The 27,043-nt window shown below is 45.1% G+C and overlaps 1 protein-coding gene across 1 annotated transcript in view; it reads left to right on the top strand.

Moving 5' to 3' along the window:
- Window positions 1-26,498, top strand: part of VIT (vitrin) — a 56,716-nt gene extending 30,218 nt beyond the window's left edge. The window contains exons 9-19 of the mRNA XM_074863319.1: window positions 269-319; window positions 5,146-5,184; window positions 5,286-5,342; window positions 5,982-6,029; window positions 10,693-10,740; window positions 16,094-16,156; window positions 18,898-19,045; window positions 19,247-19,350; window positions 19,864-20,090; window positions 22,114-22,627; window positions 23,240-26,498. Of these exons, the coding sequence (XP_074719420.1) occupies window positions 269-319; window positions 5,146-5,184; window positions 5,286-5,342; window positions 5,982-6,029; window positions 10,693-10,740; window positions 16,094-16,156; window positions 18,898-19,045; window positions 19,247-19,350; window positions 19,864-20,090; window positions 22,114-22,627; window positions 23,240-23,418 (1,478 nt within the window). The 3' untranslated portion in view covers window positions 23,419-26,498. The remainder of the gene's footprint in view (window positions 1-268; window positions 320-5,145; window positions 5,185-5,285; window positions 5,343-5,981; window positions 6,030-10,692; window positions 10,741-16,093; window positions 16,157-18,897; window positions 19,046-19,246; window positions 19,351-19,863; window positions 20,091-22,113; window positions 22,628-23,239) is intronic.
- Window positions 26,499-27,043: the final 545 nt, after the last annotated feature.

The following is a 27,043-nucleotide window of genomic DNA, read 5'->3' on the forward strand; positions in this document are numbered from 1 at the left end:
GTTCTTTGATTCATGTGTCTGGACTGAGAGTTCAACAAATAGGTCAAGACTCATTTTAGAATTAATTTTGTGATAACTTTCAATAAATGAAGGTTGTCATTTTTTTGTCACAACTTTTGGATTTTAAAGATTAAAACACTATGAAGCAATTCTCATATGATTTTTGCACACCTGGTTTTCCTTAATCTTTTCTTCTCCATTTATTCTTATTCATTAACATTGGGTTTTTTGGTTCAAATACCTGAAAATTAAAATCTCTTATTTTTAGGTTCTAGCAGTGTCCACCCAGCATACGCATCTGTGGTAGCAGCAGCATCAAGTAAGTATGGTGAAGTAAGTATGCCACAAGGCGTGCAGAACAGTGTATTTTAAGGCAGCAAAGATTCAATAACCTTTCAAGCCTCAGCAAATTCAATGACTGAATCCAAGTCTGGATTTACACTGAAAACCAGATGTTTGACCTGTATGTCAGAGACGCTGATCACCCACAGCTCTGGGGAAGCCTTTCTAGTGAATATCTGCACATTTCAGCCTTGACAAATGCTGGGTTTCTCAACCTTTGAGATAAAGCTTGTGCTGTCTGAATTGTGTTTTCCTATTGCTTCCTTCTGTCTTACTCTCTCAAAGGGAGACTTGATTTAGTTGCAAGATACATGATGCAGAGGGCTGCGAGCTCCGAAATGCCTACTTATGTTGAACCACTGCTCTTTCAAAAACCTCAGGCTGTGGTTCTGAGCCTGGCATAAATGTGATGTTATTCCTGGCATGCCACTCATGTTACTGACAGCGGAGTGGCAGCTGCTCAGAGTTCTGCATCTCCATGCAGAAGCCTGCTCCCATTCAAGCCCACAGCCTGTATGCAAGTATTTAGAGGTGTGTTCCCATGCAATGTGTAATTGCTCAGCTGTGCAGTCAAGTAAAGGAGAATATTTTTGACTGTTTGCAAGTTTCTGAGCATGGGATATGATTGTTTTTGAGTCAAAAGGGAGCTGGGCCATCATTAGGTTTTATGCTCTGTTGCTATTTCTGAGTGCCTTGAGCTCAGCTTTGGTCTCACATACATAAATAACTGTGGCTATCCCTGCTGCCAAGCAATTCAGAGCCAAGCACAAGGCAGGGCAGGTATCTTCTGGGCAATTCAGGTCTTGAGGGATTAATTTTACCAAGTCAAATGTGCAGGTAGGTGTATGGCAGGGTTTGCAGAAGTGCCAACACAATCCGAAGCATTTTAAGTTCAGTGGGAATCTGCATCATTCGGTACATAATGTGCCTGTAAACCTGGTCCTGCTTGTTGTTTTCCTTTTTATTTCCTATTCCCACAGGCTGAGCACAGAAGAGGCCATTATTGTCTTTACTACCAATTAGGAAACCCTGTTTGAGGTTCCCCAGTCAGTGAGAGATGCATGTGGAGGATAAAGTCCTGGTACCACTGAAATCAGTGGGAAGGTTGTATTTGTCTTTAATAAGACCAAATCTTTAGTTAAAAAATGAAAAAACAAAAATAAAAAAGCACTCACTTTTTCAAATTTTTCAATGGTCACTTCATTGCAATTTGGATCCATCTCTCTTCACAATTTTCTTTACTGAAGTTCTAAACATAAATTAACTCCCAAAAGATTAAAGTGATCAGACTTAGGGACAGGTTATTGTGAACTGCAGGAGCAGTAAAGACCTGATTTTACAGACTTCATTTCTAGGACCATGTCCAGCATGTTTGTACTCTATATCTGGCTTCCTGAATTCTCCTGATCTCCTTGATTCTAAAAGAGAACAGGCTAAAAAAAATACAGAAACAACAAATACAATTTTGAAGCAGTGACCATACACAAAACAGTTTATCAGTTTTCTCTGTCTGAGGAGCCCTTAGGACTCACTCCTCCTACTAGTGAGGCCAGAGTTTCTGATGATGCTGTTGGCCTTAACCAGGGTTTGGCTTGACTGGACAAAATCAGATGTTCTCTTGTCCATCTTGGCTCATACGGACTCACAGATCTACCTCTTCTGAGCATTGGTAGTTTGCCTGCAAAAGACACCTCAAAAGTAAATAGCCTTGAAATAGAGCACAGTCAGAATGAGCACACCTGTGGCTGCTGTTAGCTCCAGCGTTTCCATTCCCAGCTACTGGTACTGGCAAAAGTTCACAGGGGCAAAAGAAAAGCAGGACTTGCAGATTAGAGCATTAGAACAGGGGCAAAACTCCTCCATCCTAGCTCTTGCTGTTCTTTCCCCTTTATCTTCTATTTGTCAAAGATACAGAAACAGGAAAAATATCTGAGACTCTGCTCCATCGCAGGACCCCTGCTTTAAAGACTTGATCTGGCAACTGCTAAATGAAAAGCCACTGATGTGACTAGCATGACATTTGACAGCATATTCCCATCTGCCCTACTAGCAAATGCACCCCTTCGCCAGTGCAGTATGTGGTAAAGGATGATCCTGAGGGGGAAGCAGTAGTGGCAGCGGGCTTTGAAAGTGAATGCAAACTCTCTCCTGCTCTGGGCACAACTTTAAGTTCAGCCATGTTCTGCTACAACATCGGACTCTTCCAATGCATCTTTCCAACAGCAGTTAACCAAGCACACTCCCAAGGGCCATGAACTCACTTGTCCTCTCTTATCCCAGCTCTTCAAGCAATCCTTTCTTGCACAGCTGCTTGGACCCTAGATGAGGATTGGGAATAAATCCAGTGCTTCTGCGAACACTGCAATCATAAGCATGTCACCACCCTCAGTGCCGCCCCGAGGCACTGAGCTGGCAACCAAGCATCAGCCAGTGAGTGCCTGGGCATCCTCAGGCAAGGTGCTGCCCTGCACTCTGTGCCCAGCTTCGTTCAATGGTTGCATCTTTTTTCAGGCAGGGACTTCTAAGCTGGGCGCTGCCTACCAATGTACATTACACTGCTTTCATCCCCAGCTGTGAGTTACTATAGTAGTAAAAAGAAAAAAGTTAAAAAAAAAAAAAATACTGGGGAGACAACAGTAGCATAAGTGCTATTGAAAGCATTGAAAGCTCTTCTGCAGCAGCACCAGACCAGCAGGGTTCATACCTTCAGGAAGCACTGGGTGAGTGCTCCATCCCAGCACTAAGGAGAACAGCTGACATTTATTTTTGGATGCTGCCTTTCCCCCAAAGTTTACTCTGACTACTTAGCCCATCAAAGGTACTGACCAGGTTGCAGGAGGCCAGGCATGTTTTGTGCACAGAGTAGTTGCTTGCCTTCTCAAATCAGTTTCCATCATTTGCAAAGTCCACTCCAAATTGCATTTCTCTCTGCTGTCCCCATCCTTTACTGCCTCCACACCTCCTTGCTCACTACAGGACTTGCTCCCAACCAAGGTTTCTCTACTTCAGCGCTTTCATTTCTGACCCAGTTCTTGGGATTCACCTGGTGACTGTCCATCCCCAGTTTGTTACACACTTCTCTTAGTTCTGCCTCAGCCTCCAGCCTGCACAGAGTTCTGATTTAATGAACACACATTCATGTGCTGCAGGCTCACTGACATTTCAGATTTGAGGAAAGAACAAGGCTTGCAGACCATGGAAGTGCGATTCCAACCTTTCCCCCTCTACCACCACTATATTTGCCCCAGTCAGCAAAAGCATGGCAAAAACAACCTTACTGCAGGAATGGTGGTAACATGCCTGTGGGAGGTACAGCAAGAGGGAACAGCCCCAAGGCCCAGCACAGTCAAAAGGAGCATAGAGAGAAATGCACATTGCTAACAGGGGTGTGGAGGGTAGGGGTAATTCATTAAAAAAGTAGCATAAAATATTTCTGATACTGAGCTAATCTCTCTCTTACCCTCTCGTACTCTGTTTCTACTGACCTTGTAGAGTGTTATATACACATTCAGGCTCAGTTGTGGCAAACACGAAACAAGGTGAGCCCTCAGGCTCAGAGTTAATTTTCTTCCACCTCTTTGGCACATACCGATCTCCTGCATGGAAAGCATGCCCTGCACAACCTCATACAACACTGCTGCACTGACAGGCTTTTCCCTCCACAGCCTGAAAACTCAACTTGAGCTAGCTGTGGTCCATCTGGAGCCAGAGCTGCATAAAAGCCTTGCCAGTTTTGTCAGATGAGCCTGTTATTTCCTTAAACAGTATCTCTTTGGCATCTGGAGTTTACAAGGTCTCTCAGGACAGCTCCTAGAAATCCATCAAAGGGCTTCCAGTGGCCTGTAAAAGTTCAAGTTTGGGTCAAACACAAACTATCTGCTGTCACCTCATTTTGCAACATCAAGTTCCCAAGGAGCAGCAATTCCTGTTTTCTGAGACAGCCATACAAAATGGTCTCATTTATGATGTCTTACTGATAAAAATGTCTCACAGGCCCCTGTCCAGTGTTCACAGGAATCAGCTAGAACATTCCCACTGATTTCACCAGGCTTTGGAATTAGTCTTTCTGGGAAAACTAATGAATAAAGGCTTGTTAAAGGATAAGTTTGTTAACAAGCTTCTTAAGAACAATTAATGAAGTGAAAGGCATGATTAAAGACATGGTTTTCATCTGCACATACTTTGAGCCTTTAGTATTTTTGAACAATGGGAATTTAATAACCCAACCACCTTTAAAAAAGCCTTTTGTGTAGACAGTGGTGAAGACATTTCAGACACATGAATTCTCCCACATTATTTTTGTCACTGTCTCATTACTTACAGTCTGCCTGCTTGCTTGTATCTACTCTCTTCAGAAAGCGTAGTGTGGTCTGGGGGGGTTGTTTTGTGTTTGGGTTTTTTTTTAACCTTCCTCACACAACCAGCATGACTGGATGGTACTGAAATAGAAATAAACATATATAACCAATGTGAGTGAGAGAAGGAAAGTTATAAGGGAAAGCAAATCACAACAGTAACTACAAACCTTTTAAATGCAGACCAGAGACCTGTACAAGTAATATTCATAACTAAAAGGAATGTTAACTAGGCTAATCTATATGACAGACAGAGCAAGGCAATCTTTTTTTAAGTGGACCCAAAATATATAGATAACATCTGAGAAAGTACGTTAATGAAAACTTTCTATATATGAACCATTAACTCTGACAGCTATAAAATGAGACTCGGTGAAAAAGCCAGGTATCAGTGGTCCTGAACCAAACATGGTATAAATCACACTTTTGCATTTTGGTGTCTACTTAGGACAGATTCAGGCTGCACAAGGAAGAGGACAGAATACAGGTATGTCTTAAATTAATAATAACTAATAGATTTGTATTGCTAGAATACTAGAAAACCTTGTGTTTAAGTTTCATGTACTAACCAATATAATATTTTCAAAGCATTCAGGGGCACTTCCACCTCTGCAAGTAACAGGAATATTTTACGATCCAATACAGGTAAAGGCATTGCAATCTCCTCTCTAATTCCTCCCCATAGCTAGCTCCACCACTCACATTTACCGAGTCATGCAGTAATGCATTCTTCTTCACTCCTAACCATGTTTGTAGCAGGATGCAGTGAGAGCAGATATCACACTGGTTATTGCATGACAGTAGCTTAACTTTTAGGAAAATAATGAAACTGGAATAATTAAACTTAGAACTGTTCTCAAAATAGTATTCTAAAACCATCTATAATGGTCATTTATAACATTTGCTGTAGCAAAATGAGAAAAGAACTTTGTGTCTATGTAAGTTTGGGGGATGAAGGCCTGACCCCAAGAGGAGACACGTGTTTTCAGTTTCCAGGCCCTGGGCATGATTAGCATCCCAGGACCCCACTACCAGTTGTTCCAGTGCACCAGTGAATAGCTGCACTGTGCAAGCACCTAACAACATTTAAACTCTTCTGCTTTTACCAACCTCTTTCAGCTTTTAAATTCTTTTTTTAAAAGCCATAGTTTCCATCTTCCTTTTCCATTTTGTTTGAAAACATGTGCGGAAAGACAGCTCGGGGCCACTGCATCCTTTGCAATCGTGCTTCTTTCTCCTTGCCTGCTGGTGTCTAACCTCTCGCCTCTTTGTCGGATCATGCAGGTATTCAGCGCCAAGATCCTATTGCTGCCGGCTCTCCAGCCCACTTGGGTGAGCAAGATTGTTAGCAGCAGATTTTTCTCTCTCTTTCATAGTTTTAGCAACCCCAAATTAGCCTTCAAACAGTACTGCAGATCAGTTTTGCGTGTCCTGGAGGAGGACCAGGGCAAGCCTCATGCACTGAAAGCCAACTAGCAGCTTCCTGAATGGGAAAGGCAAAAGACAGTTTGCTCACTGGTGAGCTGTTGTTTTAGGCCGTGGGAATCAACATCTACCACAGTGTTTGCAGAATGAGGAAAAAAAAAACAAAAAACCCACTGGCTCTGTGCAGTCTACCAGGTCTGCGATCAACCAAAATCTTATATTGCTGTTGTTCCTGGGAGCCTCCAGGCTGATTGCGACCATAGAGGTTGCCTTTAATACTGAGAGTGAAATCATCACCTGTACTTTCCTTCCTGGCTGTGCAATTCACCATCCTTCACCAGCAAGCAGCCCCCTTCAGCAGGCACTCTGCAAGGCCACTGACAACTTCCCGGAGCTCCAAAGTGCTCGGTGCACATACAAACACTAACTCTCCCTTAATGGGACAGCAAAGTTTCTCAGAGATGGATTTTGTCCGGGAGCAGCCAGAGTGCCGTGAGGGATGGGAGCCAGGCTGGCAGCAAGGCAGGCAGGGCTGTCCCTCTCCAACAAAGGCCACAGCCCCACAGAGCCTTAACAAGAAGAGCAGAGCGGGTCCAGCGGTGGTACCCAGGGCCAGCCGACAGCCCAGGCTGCCAGGCAAATCCCCAGTGATGAGCCAGGTCTGACCAACTGAGGCAGGACAACAGACCAGACAGGCAAGCTCATGATCAGGATAGCAAGGTACTAGACTAGGCACAGGTACAAGGAGCAACGTCGAGGGTGTGTGCTTACGTGCTGTCCCCCAAGCAGTGCAGGTGGAGGCCCCCATGGACACTTCCCACAGCCCTTTCTCACAGCTCCACCATTGCTCCCAAGCCTGGGCCAAGGCAACAGAGCTGTGCTGTGGCAGAGCTGAACTCTAGCATAGGCAATCAAACCCCCTGGGGAGGGAGAGGCTGCAGGACATAAGGGTGCCCCTGAGGCCCTGAGGGCTTTGGTGAGAGCTGGGAAACACAGCTGGAGTACTGCAACAGGACAGGACAAAGTGGTCATTGGCATTGAGGTTAGAGAACTTTATTATGCAGTAGGACTTTCTGGATAATATTGGCCAAGTAAATTTACCCAGCAATCTCCTCATCAAAATGACAACTTGTAGTTGACCTAGTTGCAGTGTATTTAAAATGGATACACTTCTCCTCCTAAGATTTACTCTGCTCCCTCAACTTTTCTACCTCTCCTCCTTGTTTCAGTCTCCTCTTCCTTCTGGTTTCCATCCATGTTTGTCTTTCTCATATTTTTTGGCCATATACCAATGTCACAGACATTTCTTTTTTTTCTAATCTCACATTTTTTGTACTCCCCTGCTTCTCTTTGCCTTTGTCAAAATCCAGTGCTCACCTTTGGAGTAGAGACAGGGAGGCAATATTTTCCTGGACTGAACAGCAGAGCAAATATGTTGCCTGTAAACATGCTGGTCATGGTAATGCACTAATTATGTGACACCACATATAGGGTGGTGATTACCTGGGGTGGCAGACCTGCCTTCATGGCAGGGCTGAAATGGGAAGAGCCTTAATGACTGGACCAAAGGATGTGCTGGCTAATTCTCAGGCTATCCCAATCTTTGCCAGAGGAGCAGGGGAGCATAGTGCTGAATCTGGTTTAAATCAGACTTTGACCACACCTAATTGCTTAAGGCACCTTAAGGGCCCCCCCAAGGTGATTACAAAGCACAAATTTTCCATCATGAATGATTCTGTTTTCTTCATCACAGAACAAGAAAGAAAAAATCCACAAACACATACTTGCCCTATTCCAAATGAGTCCTGATTTTTTTTTCAGCCCAGGTTTTGGCAGCTGGGATGTGTTGCTTCCAAGCAGCCAATATTTCTAAGGATCAAAGTGAAAATCCTGAACAAGTTCTTGCTTTCTTGGAAAGGAGAGTTGTTTTTCTTGATCCTACCAAGCGTGCACACACTGCACTGCAAACAACAGCAATCAGTTCTGGGAGCTTGGCCGAGCTGTCGAGGAACTTCCTCTCATCAGCTCAGGTTAGCAAAAGGGTGTGCCGGGAAAACACCCTTCCCTACATGCCAGTCGCCTGAGCAGCTTCTCACTGCACATTCGTCAGGAAGCCCCAACTCTTCCAAGCTCTTGCCAATGCACATTAACTCTCTTGAAATTCCATACTCAGTGCAGAATTTTTCTCAAGACAATTACACTGAAGAGTTGTGGTGGTGGTGTCTTTTTCAGTTTTTTAAAGACCAGTCTTTAAAAATTAACCCTTGATTTTATGGGCATCATCAACTGGGGGAAAAAAAAAAAAAAAAAAAAAAAAAAAAAAAAAAGAAAGAAAAAAGCCCTAGCTACTTATAAGAATAATTTCCCTTTCAGATATGCATTTCATTGAGATCTTTCTTCATTATGTATCTAGGACTACATGCAAGAAATAGAGCTTTTGCCTGGATTCGGGTCACTGAGAAAGCTGTATATTCTGCATATTTACAGCCAGTTATCCAAAATACTTGGCATTTACCTAGTGCTTTTCTTCACTAAGAAGGAAAATACAGGGGCTTTCTCACCACATAAAGTTTTAAAAGGGCGTGAGCCATGAGAAGACTGCTCAAAGAAGCAATAGACAGCTGTCATCCATAGAGATTTGGACAGACTAGAGCACCTGCAGCCGTCTGAGTTGAAGTAGTTCTTGAGAAGAGTGAATCTAGAAAAACTTCGGCATTGCTCCTAATGACAAAAAGCAGTTTTCTCCTTTTTCAGCATCTGTCTGTCTTTTTTGAGCTTAAACAATCAGAGAAGTTAGAGGAGCCTGTGCTCTGAGGATAGTCCCTTGGTAATGAGCTGACAGCAGAAGCAAACCTGTGATACATGGGACAGGCACATTCCATTGCTCTGCATCCTTCAGTTCGCACCCCTGCTTTCAAAGAAGAGAAAAGATGGGCAGATCAGCTGGTTCCAGGTGCCATGCAGTTCCTACAGCTTTAAGCATGTTTTCCACTGCAACTCACGCAGCAGCATATCTGTACAGAAGATTCAAGAAGTGTGGAATCATCATCATGATTTTCTCTTTGGCTGTTTTTTTTAGCTGGTCAGGCTGAAAAGTAGCTTCATAAGAATCTTTTCTTTTTGTAGTCACTGGATGCTTCTCTAGCCTGGGAGGGTGAAGCATACCTGATTAACTACTCAGAAGCTGGTTTCACTGAAATCTGTTGTTGATCTCAGTGACAGCATTCAGGAGACACGCTGGCCACTCTGATTACAAATGATCATCAGCTCTTCTCTATGGATAGGGTCCTCCTGCTCTACAACCCGCATACCTAGGTTCCAGTCATTGCTGTTTTCTCATGACTCTGCTGGGGGATGTACAAAATTCTGGCAAACAACCCTGCCCAGGTGAATGATAAACTAGGAATATTCCTCCTGTCTTTCCTCCTGTTTCCTTCCCTGTTACCTTGGCCTGCCCTTCCTTCACCCTAATTCTCCTCCTAAGCAAAATCACAGCAAAACTTCTGTGTGTATCATGACAGACTTCTCAGCCCTTTGCTTTCCTCAGTTTTTATATTCTTCATAGGGTGTCTAAGCAGTGCTCAACATAAGGAAGGGAAGGGGTCTGGAAAAATCACCTTAGCAATGAAATGTGACGGGATTCCTCCTACCCTAAGGGAGACCACATATATTAAGCCATCTGTCTCATGCAACAAGTCTCCCCCTCCCAAAAAGAAGCTGATAGCTCCTTGTTGGGATGACAACCTAAGGACAAGGTCAGTGCTCTCACTAGGCTGGCGGACACTGGGCAAGCCCGTGACTTTTTCCCAGTCTACACTGTGGTTCACCCACTGGCTCTAGTCAAGAGCACACCAGCTGCCAGTCTGAGTTGGGAAATTCAGGCACAGGAGGCAGTATGGATTCAATGGGCCTGAGACATATGTTTTTGTAAAACACTCTGAACAAGCATGGAGATGAACTATGAGGGGTCAAGGATCTCACCAGTGCTCCTTGGTACTGTTCTTGTCCTAGCCAGCTGCAAGGGCTTTCATCTGGCTGTAACCCAGAGCAAAACTTCAAGAAAGCTCTTCAGCAGGCTCCAAAAACAAAGACACTTCGGAGTTTATTTATGAAAGCAGCAATTTTGATGACGTTTTCCATGCCTGGTAGACTGCAAGCAAAATTTAAAGAACTTTGTCTGTGGATGGGCTAAGGGGATAGAGAAATCTGTAGATTAGAGGTACTTGCAGATTTTCAGTGGAAAAAAAGCTAAACCAAGCAAAAAGTCAGTACACTTGCCTCAGTATCAGTGCAATTTAGAGGAACAAGATCAAAACAGATCTAAAAAGGTGTATTTAAAATAATAAATTAATAAAAATTATTAGTGCTCTGGAGGCAGTGATACAAAGCTCCTAAATATGGCTTGAAATGCACGCATAAAGGTTTCTAGGTTTACTGATTTCCTTAGCTCCTAGCTGTTAATGATAACTCACCACATGAACTGACCTTTCTAAATTGAGTCAGAACTTTGTAATCTCTAGCAATTCCATTATTTTCAGTAATAATTTTTCTTCTCTTTCATGCGTGAAAGCAATGGAAACAGACTTGTGGAAACCTGGATTGAGCCTTTTTGACACAGGTAAATATTTAAAGCATCCAGTAACTAGTCTGGGAATAACTGGTTTCCATCACACATGGCAAAAGTCAAATCTATTCATCAGGCCCATGACACTGCTGATAACAAACACATTTTAGGGAGTGATTGCAGTATTTAAAATGATAAATGACGTGTGTTGTTTACATCTTAGTAGTTAAAATTATTCTATGCTTGCATCAGTCTCAAGTTCTTGCCTAAAGCGGGAGCAGAACAGATGAGCTCTGGAAAGAATTGGCAACTACACTGCAGGAAGGGGGGTCTAGTTACTGAAATTCGTTTGTAAATAAGGTATTTTGGGAATGCCACAGTTGGGATCACAGTCTAGAGCTGCAATCAGTGAAGACAACAGATTATTCTTTCAGTGTACTTCGGAAAGACATTCAGATAAGAAAAAGAGAGTTTAAGCTGAGCTTAAAGAATAATTAGTATCATTGAAATTTTCTGGCATTTTAGCCTTAAAAACTGACAATATGGAGATGACAACATTTTTATAATTACTGGTGAGTGAGGGGAAGAAAACCCCTACATTTGTAGCAGGCTCAAGTAGCAACAAGACTTTCACAACCCTTAATCAGGAGCAGTTACCAACTACAGATTCTATGTGTTCAATATTTAAGAGATCCCTTTCCTCAGAAACATTTAAAGCAGACTACACAAACTACAGGGCAATTCATGACAGGGTACTCTCTCTCCTACAAGGGGCTGGACCATCCAATATAAGGTATCTTTCCCATCACCAGTTTTGTTGCTGGAGGGGGCTGTGCTGGTAGCCCTTGTAAAGACCCTTCCCTTGAACACTCTGCTTACTTCAAAGCTGAGGCATGACTAATCCTTGCACTGACTGTGAGGAGCAGCATAGACCATATGTATTAGCTTGCAAATCCATGTTAGCGGCGGTGGCAGTTGAGTCAAAATTTGCATCGTCACAGACATGAACAGATCTCCCTTCTCCAGCAGCAGCAGCAGTCTGAGCCAGAGAGAGGAAGCGTTTCTATCCTCTGCAGCTTAAGACATCAGTGAGTTTATTTAGAAAAAACTACAGCACTAGGGCCAAGGGTGCAGAGGAGTACTTTGAGGCAGAAAATGACAGATTGCATTAAATGCAATGAGAGGCTGGGCATGATGAAGGGATGTTGTATTAATAGTTTCTTAGCAACTGCAGTGCCTTGTGTAGACTGGTGTGATAAAGTCTGATGAATTCAGATTGTCACTTCAAAGGAATGGTTTCTGGCATGGATGTAGTTACTGCTGTTTTACTTAAATGAATGGGAAGTTTAATCAGTATGGACAGCTGTGACAATCAGTGAAGGGAACTTTAATTAGCATGGAGTAGACTGTCCATGCAGTGAGCTGAAATTCCCATGGCAATAGCAGCATTAAATTGGACTGGCAGGACAGGGAGGCCCATAGAGACTGACCACCTCCCCAATTAGTTGGGGAAGATTATTTGGTGGGTGACCTTATTGTTACACTAAGCACAAATCAGCCAGCTGACCCACAACTTTCAAGAACTGGTAACTGAACTGGCACTACAGATTTAACACACTACAGTGTTAAATCCATCTACTTTCTGTTCTGCAAATAAGGCAAGCAGGGAGAACTGCGCATATGGGATACTAAGCTGGCACATGAGGTATGTGGTGCACAGGCTGCAGGATGAAGCGTCGCTTTCGTCTACTACTGAGGAACTGTTATGTGCCCATGTAATTAAAGCCTGTACTGGAATATACACAGTCAGGAGGGCAAGCTGCCAACTATTTCAGGTTTTAAAGAAAAAAACCACAATCATTCTCATCCATGTGGTTGACAAAGAGAGGCTATGTACTGGTCCAAGTCATTGCTTCCTTCGTCTCTCGCCCTCTCATGTCACCCATAACTTCTGCATCAGCCAAACCCACCTTAAGCCAGCACTGCCAGCAAAAAGAGCCTCCTTGCCTCCCAGGCACCTGCATGGCCAGAGGGTGAGCTGCTTCTGGGAGCTGGTCCAGCCCATCATTAACCTTTTTCTTTCTTCCCAGTTTAACTCTGCTCTTTCCCCCTTCTCCTTGAGTCCCACTGACACCAGGCAGGCACAGGGGCCAGTGGCAGGGCAGGAGCAGGAGGAAGGGTGCCTGGTGAGAGGAGGGCACTCTGCCTTTGGGCAGTGAGACTGGTTTGCACCACCTGAAAATGTCCCTGGGACTGTGCCTGCAGGCATTTACACACAGGCAAAGCAAAGGCAAAGAGAGGGCATTGCCAAATCATATTGATGAGCTTTTACTCTCATGAATTTGGGAGGCCATGGCTGCTGGTGAAGCAGCAGGGTTGCCAGATGCAAGTGCGCAGATCAGCCTCATCCTGCAAGAAACACTTGGCCCCGTGGCCACTTCCTTCAAAGTGCTCTCCTGCAGCTCCTACACCTTTGCTTTGCTTTGCTTTCCCTGGTTGCTGAACTGCCCTTCTTTGCATTTATCCAAGCAGCAGCCATGGACACACACCAGCCCAAGCCCAAACTTCATTCCTCCTCTAACCCTGCCCTGTGTTCCCTCCCTGCACCGCTGCTGCTTGCACCTTGTGCCACTGCTCCCTCCCCAGGTCACACTCGTGCATCTCCGCGTCTGCAGTGGGTGGGTTTGCTCTGATCAAGTATTTTCAGTTAAAATACTCCTCTGTCACTCATGCCCCGCAATGCTTCACATGGCAGAGGGTTTATCTCTTGGGAGCAGCAGCTGCATCTGTATAAGATTTACCTTGTGTCTTTCCTCAGGCCAAAGGCAGATTTGGTCCCTGGCAGCAAGACTTTCAGGCCTGAAACAGGTCAGAAATGTTTGCTGCAGCAGGTGTCACTGGACAGAGCTCTTTTGCATCACTGCTGTTCCAAAAATATCTCTTTTCCTCAGTCAGAAGCCAGTGCCCAGCCTCAGGCAGTGCTGCCCCAACACCATCCCTCTGCCTCCCCCTGATGATGTTTCCCCCATCAAAATGGGCCTCCTGTGGGCAAGAGCACACCACCAGCAGCCCTCTCCCCTGTTCCTTGCCTGGGAGCTGATCCCAGCTCTGCAGAGGAGGGGCAAGACAAGAGGCACAAGCCAGCAACATGCCAGACAACAGCTCCAGCAGGGAGGGACGCAGCCAGCTACAGCCTGGCTCACCAGCCCGCTTTCCACCAGGGCCAGCCTGCTCTGGCAGGAGAGGGCCAGCTCCGCTAACTATAGCTGTGAGGCACTTCTGGCACAAGAGCCAGTGTCAGGAGGGGTGGAGAGCCCCTATGCCCTGTCCAGAAAGTATCCGTTTCAAAGCTTGGGTCAGAGCACAGGGAGGCAGCGCAGGGGCTGCAGGCACCGGCAGGGCACCACCTGTGCAGTGACAAAAAGTGACACCAGCCCTGGGACTGTCCTAACCCAGCTGGTCATAGCCAGGGAAATTCTCAAACAAAACACACAAAGAAATCACCAGCTTTTACCATAAACAAAGTAGGTAAAGGGCACAAAGCTTAGCCCTATTTCATTCATATGTGACCACATGGACTCCTGTTCAAGGCCAAGCCCAATGCTCCAGCTAGCTTGGTGTCCTGTCTCTGGCGACAGGCAACAGTAGATGCCTGGGGAGGAGCAAAGCAGAGAGAAATCACACAGTGCTGCTGTTAGCAGGTCTGTTTAGTCCCTGCAGGAGAAAACTTTCTTCACTGGCAGCTGAATTTAAAAACAAGAAGCCAAAGCAACCTTTCTGTCCCATAAGGATGCTGCAGTGTGCTATAGCCTCCTGGTGAGGGATCAGGCATCAGGTCAGCTTTGCATTAGGCACTGCATACTCAGACAATACAAACTTGGCCCCTGACCCAAAACTATGTGCAGCTTTCAGCATGCAGGTGGAAGGGCCCAAAGTAGTTGTATTTGCCCCTTATGAGGGGTGGATCATTAGTGACAATTGGAATGGAAATAGGAGTGGTGATGGAAGGAGCTGGAACTCGTATTTCCCCCCATTTTCTTGGCTGTTTTCTGCATTATTATGGTTTGGTCATTAATATCTGCAGTAACCATCTTAGGGGGTGCATGTGCTGTTATACCTCCTGTCATATTCAGGTGGTGACTTTCGCTGATGTCCCATTGCTGCCTGCTCTCTTTATCTACACTGATGCTCTCATGCTTGCCTTCCTCATGGCTGTCTGCTGTGGAGAGACAAACTCTGCGGCACCTAGTAATTTCTTATCTTTTTTTATATTAAGCTCACACTTTCTGAAGTTACTTTTTTACTGTCTCTCTGAAGTCTGTAGTCTTTCCTCAATTTATTTGGTGATGAAGATTTCAGGAAGTCTTCCTCCTCCTTTTTTTATAAAAATTAATATGCAGTTTACAAAAATAAGCTGCCATTCTGCTGTTCTTTTGACCAACTGCTTCCTTGGTGAGCATTTGGTTTGGGGCTTGTCTGATCATTGCTGTCTCTTCTGAGGATTATCCCAGCTAAATCCCCTTAATCTTTTCATGCTGTAGTGAAAAGAAACAGCTTTTTGCCCTTGCTTGGAAGGGAAATGCTGTACTGTAGGAGAGTCTCACCAGACATTCAAGTCATGAGTGAAGTTCAGCATTTTCAAACCTTCTGACACCAGCCTGATGATTCCCTGTGCATCCCACAAGGACATAAGCTCATGTTCTCAAGCCTGCTACCATTCAAATATCTCAGTTGAGGTCTCAGCTAAAATCCACTAGAGATCTGTGAGATTGTTTCCCATTACTTGACTGTAGCCCTCTACCACCATTTACCCTGTTTCTTTTGTGCTTTCCAAAATAACCCAGTCCTCCTGAGGAGCTGTGGTTTGCATTGCTTCCCCAGCTGCAACACGGTGGGGTGAGTTGCTGCCTGTGCCTTCCTCTCCAGACAGAAAAGCGATGTGCTAAAGCTGTCGCTCATCTGCTTCGGAAGTTGTGCAGCTCATTGTAAAGCACAGTTAATGCACAGTGGGCCAGCGGGGTGGCAGCGCTGGTTCTCTCAGGGGCAAAGTGCTGGGAGGTCACCACCCCGCACCACGGCCACCAGCCTGTGCACCTGAGGAACCCTCCACTTACACACGCTGCTCTCAAGTCCTTGCAGCAAGGGGACTGACTCGCAAAGGGGAGTCAAAGTTGGTGACTGGAGAGATTTTTGTGGCACTTCTAGAAATGCCTCCGCTCATGTTTTATCCTAGAAGCAACATAGGTGAAAAAAGGTAAGCTCCAAGGATGTGCTCCGCGTCCTCATTTCCCTCCCATATCAATCCTCAGGCCGGGGGGGTTCTGCAGCCACCCCGTTGCCTGCTTCCTTCAAGAGTGAGGGCAGCCACTGAGCACACACTAATGGAGCCTTTCCTTCCTCTCTCTAGGCTTTAGTTCAAAGGAAAAATTGAATCCAAAGCCACTGGAGTCCATCTCCCAGGGGAATCCAAGTACGTACTTCAGAATTAATTTCATAATTAAGCAATACCATTTTATTAATTACATGTTGTTAGAATGTATTCAAATTAAACAGCAAAACGTAAGCTTTCAAGAAAGCCTAAGAAACTCGAGGAATGCATTTTTCCCTTGCAGAGGAATAGCGAGCGCTCTCCACCAACCCCTCTCATACACATAACTGGTTTCTGCTTCTACAAGGAAGGAAATAACAGCCAAGATTTAGCTTACCTGGGCAGGGAGATGGTGGCTGCTCACCACTACCTCTTCCCAGGCAGTATCAGCTCCACGTTCCTGGGCTCAGAGCTTCACTCAGGGACTCTGATGATGGAGAACAGCAAACCAATCTGTTGTGGCCAGGGTTAGATGAGCAAGCCCTGCTGACCAGAGCAGGCTCCCGTGGCTATGCTGAGTGCGGGCACCCTTCCCACAGCAGTGGGCGGGAGGGAAGGAAACCGCCCAAGAAAAGGACCCGGCGTCTGCTGCAGCAAGGAGAGAGGGGATGCAGAGGGAGCATTGAGGATCACTCAGACAAGGGATGGAGATGTAGGGTCCCCTGCTCTGAAGAGGAAATCTTCTACAGCCCTTTATAATTAAAGGCAGATTTGCCCATTAACTCATCTTTAGATGGGGCCCAGAGTAGAAGGAGAAAGAGAACACAAGCTGTGAGTGGAGATATGGGGTCATCTGCCGCCTCCTCATGGGAAGGCGCCCTGGAAAGGGGGCTTCACCCTCCCTCCGGCTCCTGGGTCCTCTCTTGCCCATCCTCCAGCAGCTGAATGCCATCTCTCACAGAACCAGCATTTTAAGGACTCTACATTAACCAAACATCTATATATTCCCAGGCACTCCTCCTAATACTTAAAAGTATTTTTTCCCCTATCAAAGATGTCAGATACACCTAAAACCACTGCAGAAATAAGGGAAAGAAGAAGAAAAGGGGAAGAATCTGCCCTACAGACACAACTGCACAGCAGGAAAGCAGAGCTCAGTGTAGCAGAGATGAAGGCAAGCACAGCTGTGTTTCCAGCAGTGGAGCTGAGATAAGTCACACCAGAATCAAAACTCTCATCCCGCTGATACCTCTAGGACCATAAAAGCTATAATTCAGATCTTGCCTCCCTGCAAATCTGAAAGTGCTTGGCTCCCTACAGAGCACCTTTAGCCTGTGCTCTTGCAGAGTCCCACTAATGTCCCAGCACCAAGATACTCCTGCTGTCTGAATCCTCCTCAGAAATTAAGTCTGTATGTAAGTGTATGTAAATCTTTGCATGCCCAGACCCTGCTGGCTAACAAACTTCCCACTTTCCACATATAGACTGCATGTTGTAGCTTCCTTTGAAGGGCAGAAAATACAGGAATACTTGGCCGTTAATTGAAGTATTATTTGTCATGTGTTCCCGGCCTTGTTTCACGATCTGCTGTGAACAAACACAGTTCTCAGTCACGCTTCTATAATTCAGCATTACTACAATTAGAAAAACAGACAGCCAGGGGCGAAAAAATTGAAGGTAATGAGATGGGAGGCAGTTGCATAAGCCAGTAAGAACAATTGGTGCTTTGTAGCCTTCAGGCTACCTAATGATTAAAACACACTATTGTGGACAGTCTGATTGGTAGGAGGCATCATCGGAGGGAAATCAAAAGATGGGGATGACCCGGACACCAGAGGGGGAAAATGTTAATTAGCGCTCTAGTTAAGCCAAATTTTGATCCCACTCCTAGTCACAGCCCAACTGACAAATGTTTTACCACTAACTTGCAGAAATGTAAAAGCAGGCAGGCAGGCAGTGAAGACAGCATTTGCAGAAGCACAAAGATGGGGTACATCTATGTAGTTAGAGGGAAGAGTTTGTTTGGGTGCAGGCATAGCTCTTCTAGAATATTGCTTTCAGCCCAGAGAGGCAACACACAACAGCACGCTGCTGCTGCTGCTGCTGCTGCTGCACACACGGGTACAAGCCTACAGCTACGTGAGAAAAGAGTCCCCACTCAGTCTGAACTCAAGCAGCAAAATCATCATCCCCGATGTTTGTTCGAGCCCAGAATGAAGCTGCAAATGATTCTCATTCAGAAGCACAGAGTTGCCAGGATTGCTGTCAGCAGCTCCTTGAAGAGGCCCCACGATGTCCTTCGTCCCAAGGCACATCCCAGGCATCACACGTTTAGGGAATTGAATGGGTTTTCCCTCCCTCCTGAGCACCATTAACACAGTACGTAAAGAACTGTTATGTCTATTATACCAATTAAGCCCACAAAAGTGTAACCAAGTAAATCCCTGTAGTCTGTGCTCTGCAGGTCGCCAGACTGCAAAAGCCAAGGGTCATGTCTGGCATTACAAACTCTCAACACCTCCAGGCTGTGAATAAAGCAAGCTGAGCCCAAGCCACGGCTCTGAGGACACAGGACACGAGCCAGCTTGCTCCTGTGTGGCTGACCTCTCCTCCCTAGCCCCCAAACACAGTGCTTCCAGACTGACCCCTGGGGACAGCTTCTTGCCCTTTTGTCACCCAGCTGGGTTTGGATGTCATCTGGGAGAAAATCATGCCAAGTACCATGTTTACCAATGAGCAGGACAGACTTGACCCCCCAGCTGTGTCTTGTTCTTGTCAGAGGATTTTTTGTAGAGCTTGCGCAGCAGGACAAGTCACTAGATACAGACTTTGCTGCTCACAAGAAGCACAGCTATCAGAAAGGACTTAAAAATATTTTCTGTTGTTTGTGTGTCTCTCCTCAGATTGCAAGGTTGATTTGTCCTTCTTGATGGATGGGAGCTGGAGCATCGGTAAACGCCGCTTTCAGCTCCAGAAGCAGTTCCTCGGTAACGTTGCTCAAGCCCTTGGCATCGGCAGTGCTGGTCCCCTGATGGGCATTGTTCAGTACGGGTAAGAGCTTCTTGTGCAGCTACTCCCATTGCCACAGGGCACAACTGCACACGCTGGCAGCTGTAGCTCTGCAGGTGACACATGCTAAAGGTGTCTCTCCAGCTCGCACTCAGGAGCCTGGTAGCACAGATGGGTCCTACAGCTTTTGTACTGTTGTACATGAAGCAAAAAACTGACAGTTGCTCTTATTTCTTCTTTTAGCGATGACCATTCCACAGAATTTAACTTAAAAACTTATGCCAACTCCAAGGACCTAAGAAACGCCATAGAGAAAATCACACAGAAAGGTGGACTTTCCAATGTTGGTAGGTGATGGGGCTGCTTCCACGTTCCCAGTCCAGGGAAAGCTCCAGAGCCTGGGCTGTAGTGAGCCCACACCTCCTCACCAGCTACGGAGGCTGTGACTGAATGGTGCTCAGCACCAGGGCAGGGCTGAGGAGGGGGTACTGCTCCCACCATGACCTGCCTGCGTTGGTCCAAGGCACTGTGAGTCCATCACAAGTGGACAGGATTTACCTTTCTCCTGCTGGGTATGTCTCACCGACACATTGGGGATCCTTGCTGACCCAGCTTGTCACCCCCAGACCTTCTGGGGCACAGGGAGGGGCCTGATGGGGTTCAGTGCAGGAGGGCTTCAGCAGCACTGGCACCAACAGCAGCGACATCCCTCCTGTTTGCACAGCCACAGAAACTGCTTCCCCCAGCTCTTGGCAGTGCTCCAACACTTGAATCAGCTCTCTGCCTACCATTTTGTGAAATATTATCAGGCAGAGTGCTTCCAGACCTGCAGCTCATCCTCATCTCCTTTTTTATTCCAGGGAAGGCACTTTCATTTGTTAACAAAAACTTCTTTTCGGATGCTAATGGAAACCGAGGTGGAGCACCCAACGTGGTTGTAGTGATGGTGGACGGGTGGCCGACCGACCGAGTCGAGGAGGCCTCCAGGCTGGCCAGAGAATCAGGGATCAACATTTTCTTTGTCACTATTGAAGCAGCTGCTGAAAGCGAGAAGCAGAAGGTTATTGAACCAAACTTTGTGGACAAGGTACTTCCTGGGCTCAGCTCTGGCCAGGAGCTTGGCTCTGACTACATTTTCCAAGCTGTTTCATTCAGGGCGTTTTCCTTTCCTTCTTACCACTTACGGTTATTTCTTGTCCTGCTTATACTGTCTTGAGGTCTCCTGTATGAAGAGCCAGGCAGCAATGCTGAAGTCAGAAAGGGGATGAAGTCAGTAAAGTTCTGGTTTGAGGTACATCACAGAGCAAATGGCTTTTTACTGACTAAACGTTGGCACAAACCTGCAGTCGTGCCGAGACGAGAGGTTTTCCAAATATACAGTAGCATGACAAAGCATAATTGCAGCCTGAGCTTTCCACGAGCCTCCTGCTGTCCACCTCCCACCCAGCAAAGGCTGAGGCGCCCTGTCAACCTAAAGTCAGTGTTGCATTTACAAACGGGTCCCATACATGCAAATACTGTGACACTCCCAACATAGGCATATCCCAGTTGTTCAGCTATACTGGATAACTCAAACATTTTGTTTCCACTGTTGATCTGATGCAGATTATTTTTGTGTCATTTATTTCTACTGCTATGGACTTCATGGTAATTCTCGGAAAAAGAGTAAATCCCTGCCATGTACAGCAAAACCAGAGAACACAAACCTTGAACGATTTGTATTTGGCACTAACAGTAGCCGCCTGCTCAACAGTGCTTCAGGGCAAGCTGGCACCCAGTTACGGCAGGAGGTATCGACCAAGTGCCAGACCAGGCTGGGCTCAGGAAGTAAGGTCAAGTTATCTGGTATTTCCAGGAAACAGATTTCCATCTGAACCATGTCATTCTGCCATGCAATAATCTCTCATGAGTTTCAGAGCTGCTCCAGAGAGCTGCGCTCCCTCTGGTCAGCATTTAATTGGATTGTTGTCTCATTTGCATTTAATGTTTTTAAAAGGGCAAAGCTACAGTGAGCCTCTGCAAACCTGCCAGGGACATGGCAGAAATGGGAGTAGAGTGGGCTCAGAATAAGAAGGTAAAGAGGGAATGGTGACTTGATACTGCTGCATCGTAACACTAAAATAGCCACAAACAAGAGCAGGACACGGTGAGGAGCCCAGACCGATGGGAACTGTCACCCCCTTGAAGCTGTTAGGTTTTATGCAAGTCAAGACCAGGCACCAAGAAAACAGTACCTTGGTCTTTTAAAACACTCAGACACACACACGAAGTTGATAGCTAAAGCCTGGTTTAACAAAACATTTTTACCTAGAGACCTGAGGCATTAGTATTTAAAAGGCACTAAAGCCAGGGACAATTTGATCCAGCCTCTCCCCACTGCTTGCCCCGTCATGCTTGACTCCCTCTTCTGTGTAACCCCTACTTCCTACACATGCTCATCTGACTCCCAATAACTCTACAAAGCCTCCCGCAGATCTACTCCCTACAAGTATTCAGTTATAAAAATTAATGTTTTTTTTAAGTATTTGGCAGAACCAGCACAACAGGGAATCTTTACGAGCTTTTTGAATTTTCACCAAAATTGACTGGTTTTTTTTCTGCTTAGAAGGGTATGAACCAAGGATAACCCAAATTCAGTCCCAGGTTTCAGTTCAAGGTAGTGAGGTTTGTCAGCAGGCAAAACTGTCCTTGCCCTGAAGGATGGGAGCTGAAGTTGCTGTGTGCGGCAAACACACGGGCTCTCATAATGCCCACTGGAGCCACACGAACAGCAGCTCTGTGATTTCGACGCTTTTTCTGTGAACAATATAACTCATCTAAAAAAGCTTGACAGGTGGCAAACTTGCTTATTACATTTCTTTCACTACTATAATATCAGCTCCATCCCACAGCTTTTTAAAAAAAAGGCAGGAAAAACTGCTTGTTACACAAGTATCTGTGATGTTACATTGATATCATTTCCCAGGGAAGCAGATGGTGACTGGAGGAGAGGCCACTTTAGACTCCAGCACTGCTCTTTCCAGAAGCCTATATTTACGATTTAGCTACATACCCCAGTTGAAACGGGTGGACTGAATTTCCACTGCATTCATCCTTGTGTTGCCTTGCAGGCAGTGTGCAGGACAAACGGCTTCTATTCCATCAACGTGCCGAGCTGGTTCAGCCTACACAAGGTGGTCCAGCCCTTGGTGAAGCGGGTCTGCGACACCAATCAGCTGGTTTGCAGCAAGACGTGCCTCAATTCAGCTGACATCGGTTTTGTAATCGATGGCTCCAGCAGCGTCGGCACCAGCAACTTCCGCACAGTCCTCCAGTTTGTAGCCAACATCAGCAAGGAGTTTGAGATTTCGGACACTGACACCCGCATCGGAGCTGTTCAGTACACCTATGAGCAAAGGCTCGAGTTCAACTTTGACAAGTACAGCACGAAGCAGGACGTGCTGAGTGCTATTAAAAGGATCAGTTACTGGAGCGGTGGGACCAGCACGGGAGCAGCCATCAGCTACGCCTCAGAGCAGCTGTTCAGCAAATCCAAACCCAACAAAAGAAAGATCATGATTCTCATTACAGATGGCAGGTCTTACGATGATGTTAGAGTGCCAGCCATGGCAGCTCACCAAAATGGTAAGCTCTTCTATCGCTACCTGCTGTCTCTACATGCCTCAGCATTTATCCAGGCCAGAGAAATGCACTTTGCTATGATTTGAAGACACTGGATGAAACTTTATGAAGGAAGAGTCATCCTGGGCTCTCATTGAGCAAGACCAGCATCTGTTTAATAGCTGAATGAGGAACTCTAAAAAAAAGGGTTTTTTTTAAAAAATCGCATAAATCTAGCAAAATGCAGCTATGTCTGGGAGATCTCAGGGGATTTCTACTGTCATAACACATGAAGCCTCCTTTGGCTTTCCAGTCAGGACAGTCATACATCTTCCAACACAATTGTAAAACATTTGCATTGCAACAAGAACCTGTTGGTCGGGAGCCTGTTGTTCAGACCAGAGCAGAAGCTTTACTATTGTTTAAACCTTTTTGCTGTTGGCAAAAGGTACTTCCAAAGCACAAACTAGACCTTTCCTCCAATTTGAAAATACCATTTTTATACAGATAGAGCACACTGCAACTCACTGCCCACATTTTTGTGGCCTGGCAACTATGTTTGCAGTATTGGCCTTAAATCAGATTTAATGCAATGACAACTTTTATGCTCATTCTAAACTTTGGGTTTCTTTCCAGGTGTTATAGCTTACTCCATTGGAGTTGCTTGGGCAGCCCAAGATGAACTGGAAGCCATCGCAACAGACCCCGATAAGGAGCATTCCTTCTTCGTGGATGAATTTGACAACCTCTACCGCTTTGTTAATCAGCTCATCCAAAACATTTGCACAGAATTTAATTCCCAGCCACGGAACTGATGGACTCGAGCAAGGCGGGACCCTCGGGCACCATGCTGAAGGCACACCAAGTGCACCAGGAGTAATGTCAGTCCTCAGTTCAAGAAATACTGGAGGTGTTTTTCTCTGGCACTTTCCAGTCAGCAAGGTTGATTGCAGCTCTGTCCCTATGCATGATAACGCTCTGTGTAGACTGTTGATTTTTTTTTTTTTTTTTTTTTTCTCCTTGCAGGCTTCAGAAACTCTGATTTGGATGGATAGAGAAACAGGCAGTAAACATGGAGGAAATAACTGGAGCTGTTTGAAAAGCTGCTTTCAGTAGAGAGCTTCAGCTTGTCTGATTCCCACCTTTGGGCACACACAAGCTCCTTAAAATGTACCCCATTCTTCCTGAAGTGGACAGGTCCCTTCAGGGAGCAGCCACGATGCTCAGCTGCTGTGGCAGCAGAAGTACCTCTATGTGGCACTGGCACTGCCCAGGAGATGACACCCAGGTCAGGGCTGAAATAGCAGACACTTTTTTGGGGGGGAGGAGGGGGGGAAATGACACACATGAAAATTCAAATTTGGGTACCTTCCTAAAAGCAGGCACTCTCTCCATACAGCTGTCTTACCAGCAAGTTAAACTTCAGCTAGTGCAAAGTCAAGCACTGAGATTTATCCAAACCCAAAGACTGGAAAGCAAGCAAGAGGAAAGAGTCAAGCTGTGGGACCCTACAACCATTTGTCAACCCCAATAACATCCCAAATCCACAAAGCAGCCAACACATAGGAACTGGAATCTAGTCTCCTACAGCACTGCATTAATATTTGATTTTGAGAAGTGTCTTGTCCCCTTAGCTCTCTTGCTGCACTCTTGTGCAGCTCAAGGCCTGCAGGACTGCAAGAGAGCTGCCAGGACAGAGACTCTTCGAGAAAAATTGTGGGTTTAAGTTGCTCAGAATCAGAAAAGCATTTGAGACTCACCACTCTATCGTTAAACCACAGTTCAGAACAGCTTACAGCAGTCTCTACTGTGAGGAGAGCTATTCAAGAGGCCATTAACAGGATTTAAGAGGGAATTACCTCAAGTTCTGTATTATACACTGGGAAAAGCAGCATTTTGGGCATTTACAGACACCCTCTCCCAAATTTGGGATTGACTTCCATTTTATGCATTGATTTCAAAATGAACCTACAACAACCCTGGATTATTCAAAGCACACAGTTGTTTCTTAAGTGAAGAACGAGCCATATCACTAATCAGTGGGGGAGAAGTGATACATTAAGAGGACCAAAAGAATTGCACTTTTATTAGGAAGCAGTTGGTTATGTTTCCATCCAGTATAATTTAAGAAAACATGTTCATTAAACAAAGTCATCAAAGGAAAGGCATGGAGTTTCAGAGCCAATAAAAACGTGTGTGTTCATGCACCTTATATCAATCAAAGCCACATTACGTCAGGCTTGTGGAACTAACTGGAAATGGGAAGAAATTAAAACTCAAATTTCACATCTTACTTGCAAACCAGGTTTTTAATAGCTTTTATGGTTTTAATAGCCATGACCCAGGATGTTTATTATTCTCAAAAATGTTAATTGAAGTAAACTGCCATAAGGGAGACTCCTTCCTGTCAATAAAAGTAGCATAATTTTTTAAATTGTTATGTTTGGAAATATGATTGAAGTAGCTCAAAAATTACCAATTAAGTAAGCATAATGCAAACTAATGAGAATGGCAGATTCTGCATGATCTCTCTGCTGTGGTAACATAAGCCAGGCTGGGGTCCTTCGAGAGGTTATCAAAACCAATTCTGGATGAAACAGCAGTTTTACACAGGGAAGGTTCAGATCTTCCTCTTAGAAGAAACATTCAGTTCCAGCTCTGACTGAACATCATCAATACAATAATGCTACCCAGACAGAAGACACAGGGCACTGCCAGCTTCCAAAAAAAGCAAAACAAAGACAAAATATATTTGTATACAGAGTTTTTAACACTAATTCGTGCAGCTGCACTTCCACAGCAATAGCCTCTTGACTTGAAAAAAGTAAAGATTAAGGATAGAGATTTTGGCAGAAGCAGAGCAACCCCTGATACCCCCTGTCTCCTGACCCACTACCCGTCTCCTCCCCCTCACTACCATTCTGCTGAAAGCATCTTTCTCTGTCAACAAGGGACATTACATGGGTTGGACAAAACTCAAATGCATAAACTGAATTTACTGGGGACTTCAGTTCAGACACCAGATTTAGTGTCTGAAAACCTGTTTGCTTGGGGTTTAATTTGGGGCTAGCTGAAAAAAAGTCTTAACTTTTAGCTGCTCTATTGTGGTTTAATTTTTAATGCAACAGCTTACCACCACATAGTGTTTTCCTAACTGGCCATACTCTTGCAGCACAGAAGACTAGTACCCTGCAGACTCCCCAGTGTTTCGCTGGTGCTCTGCCGAAAGCATAGCACAGACAGCCGAGACACTGGGCAGAACAGTCAGTGCTACGTGTGTTCTTCAGGATATGCATTTTGATTTCTTCTGAAAGTTTAAACTTCAAGAAATGACAGTGAGCTTTCAAATGCTCTTTCACAGGGAAGTTGCAGAGCTATCTTCTGTGTCAAGGGCACTTCAGGGTTTGTTGTTGTTTAAATGGTTTATCTTAAGTTTACAGAACAAGTATGGTGTTTGGTTGTCAACTTGTGTTTTTATTAACTTCTCGGGATGACCTTGAAATTGTTGGATCTCAAAGTGTGAAAGTGGTTTAATGTTTAATCTGGCTCTCATCTAAACATAGATATCCTATTCATAAACACTGTAAACTTAAGTGTAAGCCTCAAAACTTGTAAGAATACGCCCTTGGATTAAGAAAAGCAAGCAAGTGGATAGAACACACTCCGCTTCACCTTTACCTTTCATAGCAAAATACTTGCCATCTACTAAAGTCTCTAAATACTGTTTTATTAAAAAACAAGGTAACTTACTTATAAATCTTCATAAATGTTTGAGGGGGTATATTTGTTTGAAGAAAGCAGCAGAACTCCTTCTGTAACATATACAAGCTTTTTTGAGCTTATCAATACGAGCTACTGTATCTTTTGCAATAAAATTTTCCCAAAGGCATGCGAAGTACATGTTGTCTCATATGTGGTTAAAAAATAAACACTAAATATGGTCCAAGCCATTTTAGTTTCTGAAACACAGCTGAGGTTCTTACTTGGATATGGAAGACCTAACAAGGTTGGTAAAGCCCCACGTGTTTCAATGTCATCCTTTTACATGCTCAGCTGAAAAAAAGCCTAAGAGTGAGCTAGCAGAGGAAGGACCGCCAAATTACCTGTCAGAGGAATCAGTCACTGAAGCAGAGTCTAATGGCTGAAAGGCATCAAAATCATATTTACTTTCCCAAGTCTGCAAGATCATGTCTTACTTGGAACCAGACTTCTTTTGGAAGTTGAAAAAAATTAACACAGTCTTTCTAGACTGTTTTTTTAACACAGTTTTTCAGCCCTGCACTTTCTAGATGAAGGGCTGAATCAAAAAAGAATCTAGATGTACGGATGCTTGATGCTGGTCCACTTAGTTTCAGATGCCTGACCAGTACAGTAGAACCTGTTGTCTGGCTGAGGCATCCAAAATAGAAGGGCACCAAAGGGTTGGGCTTGGAGGCAGGC

This window comes from Strix uralensis, chromosome 3, assembly GCF_047716275.1.
Source record: "Strix uralensis isolate ZFMK-TIS-50842 chromosome 3, bStrUra1, whole genome shotgun sequence".
Classification (NCBI taxonomy): Eukaryota; Metazoa; Chordata; class Aves; order Strigiformes; family Strigidae; genus Strix; species Strix uralensis.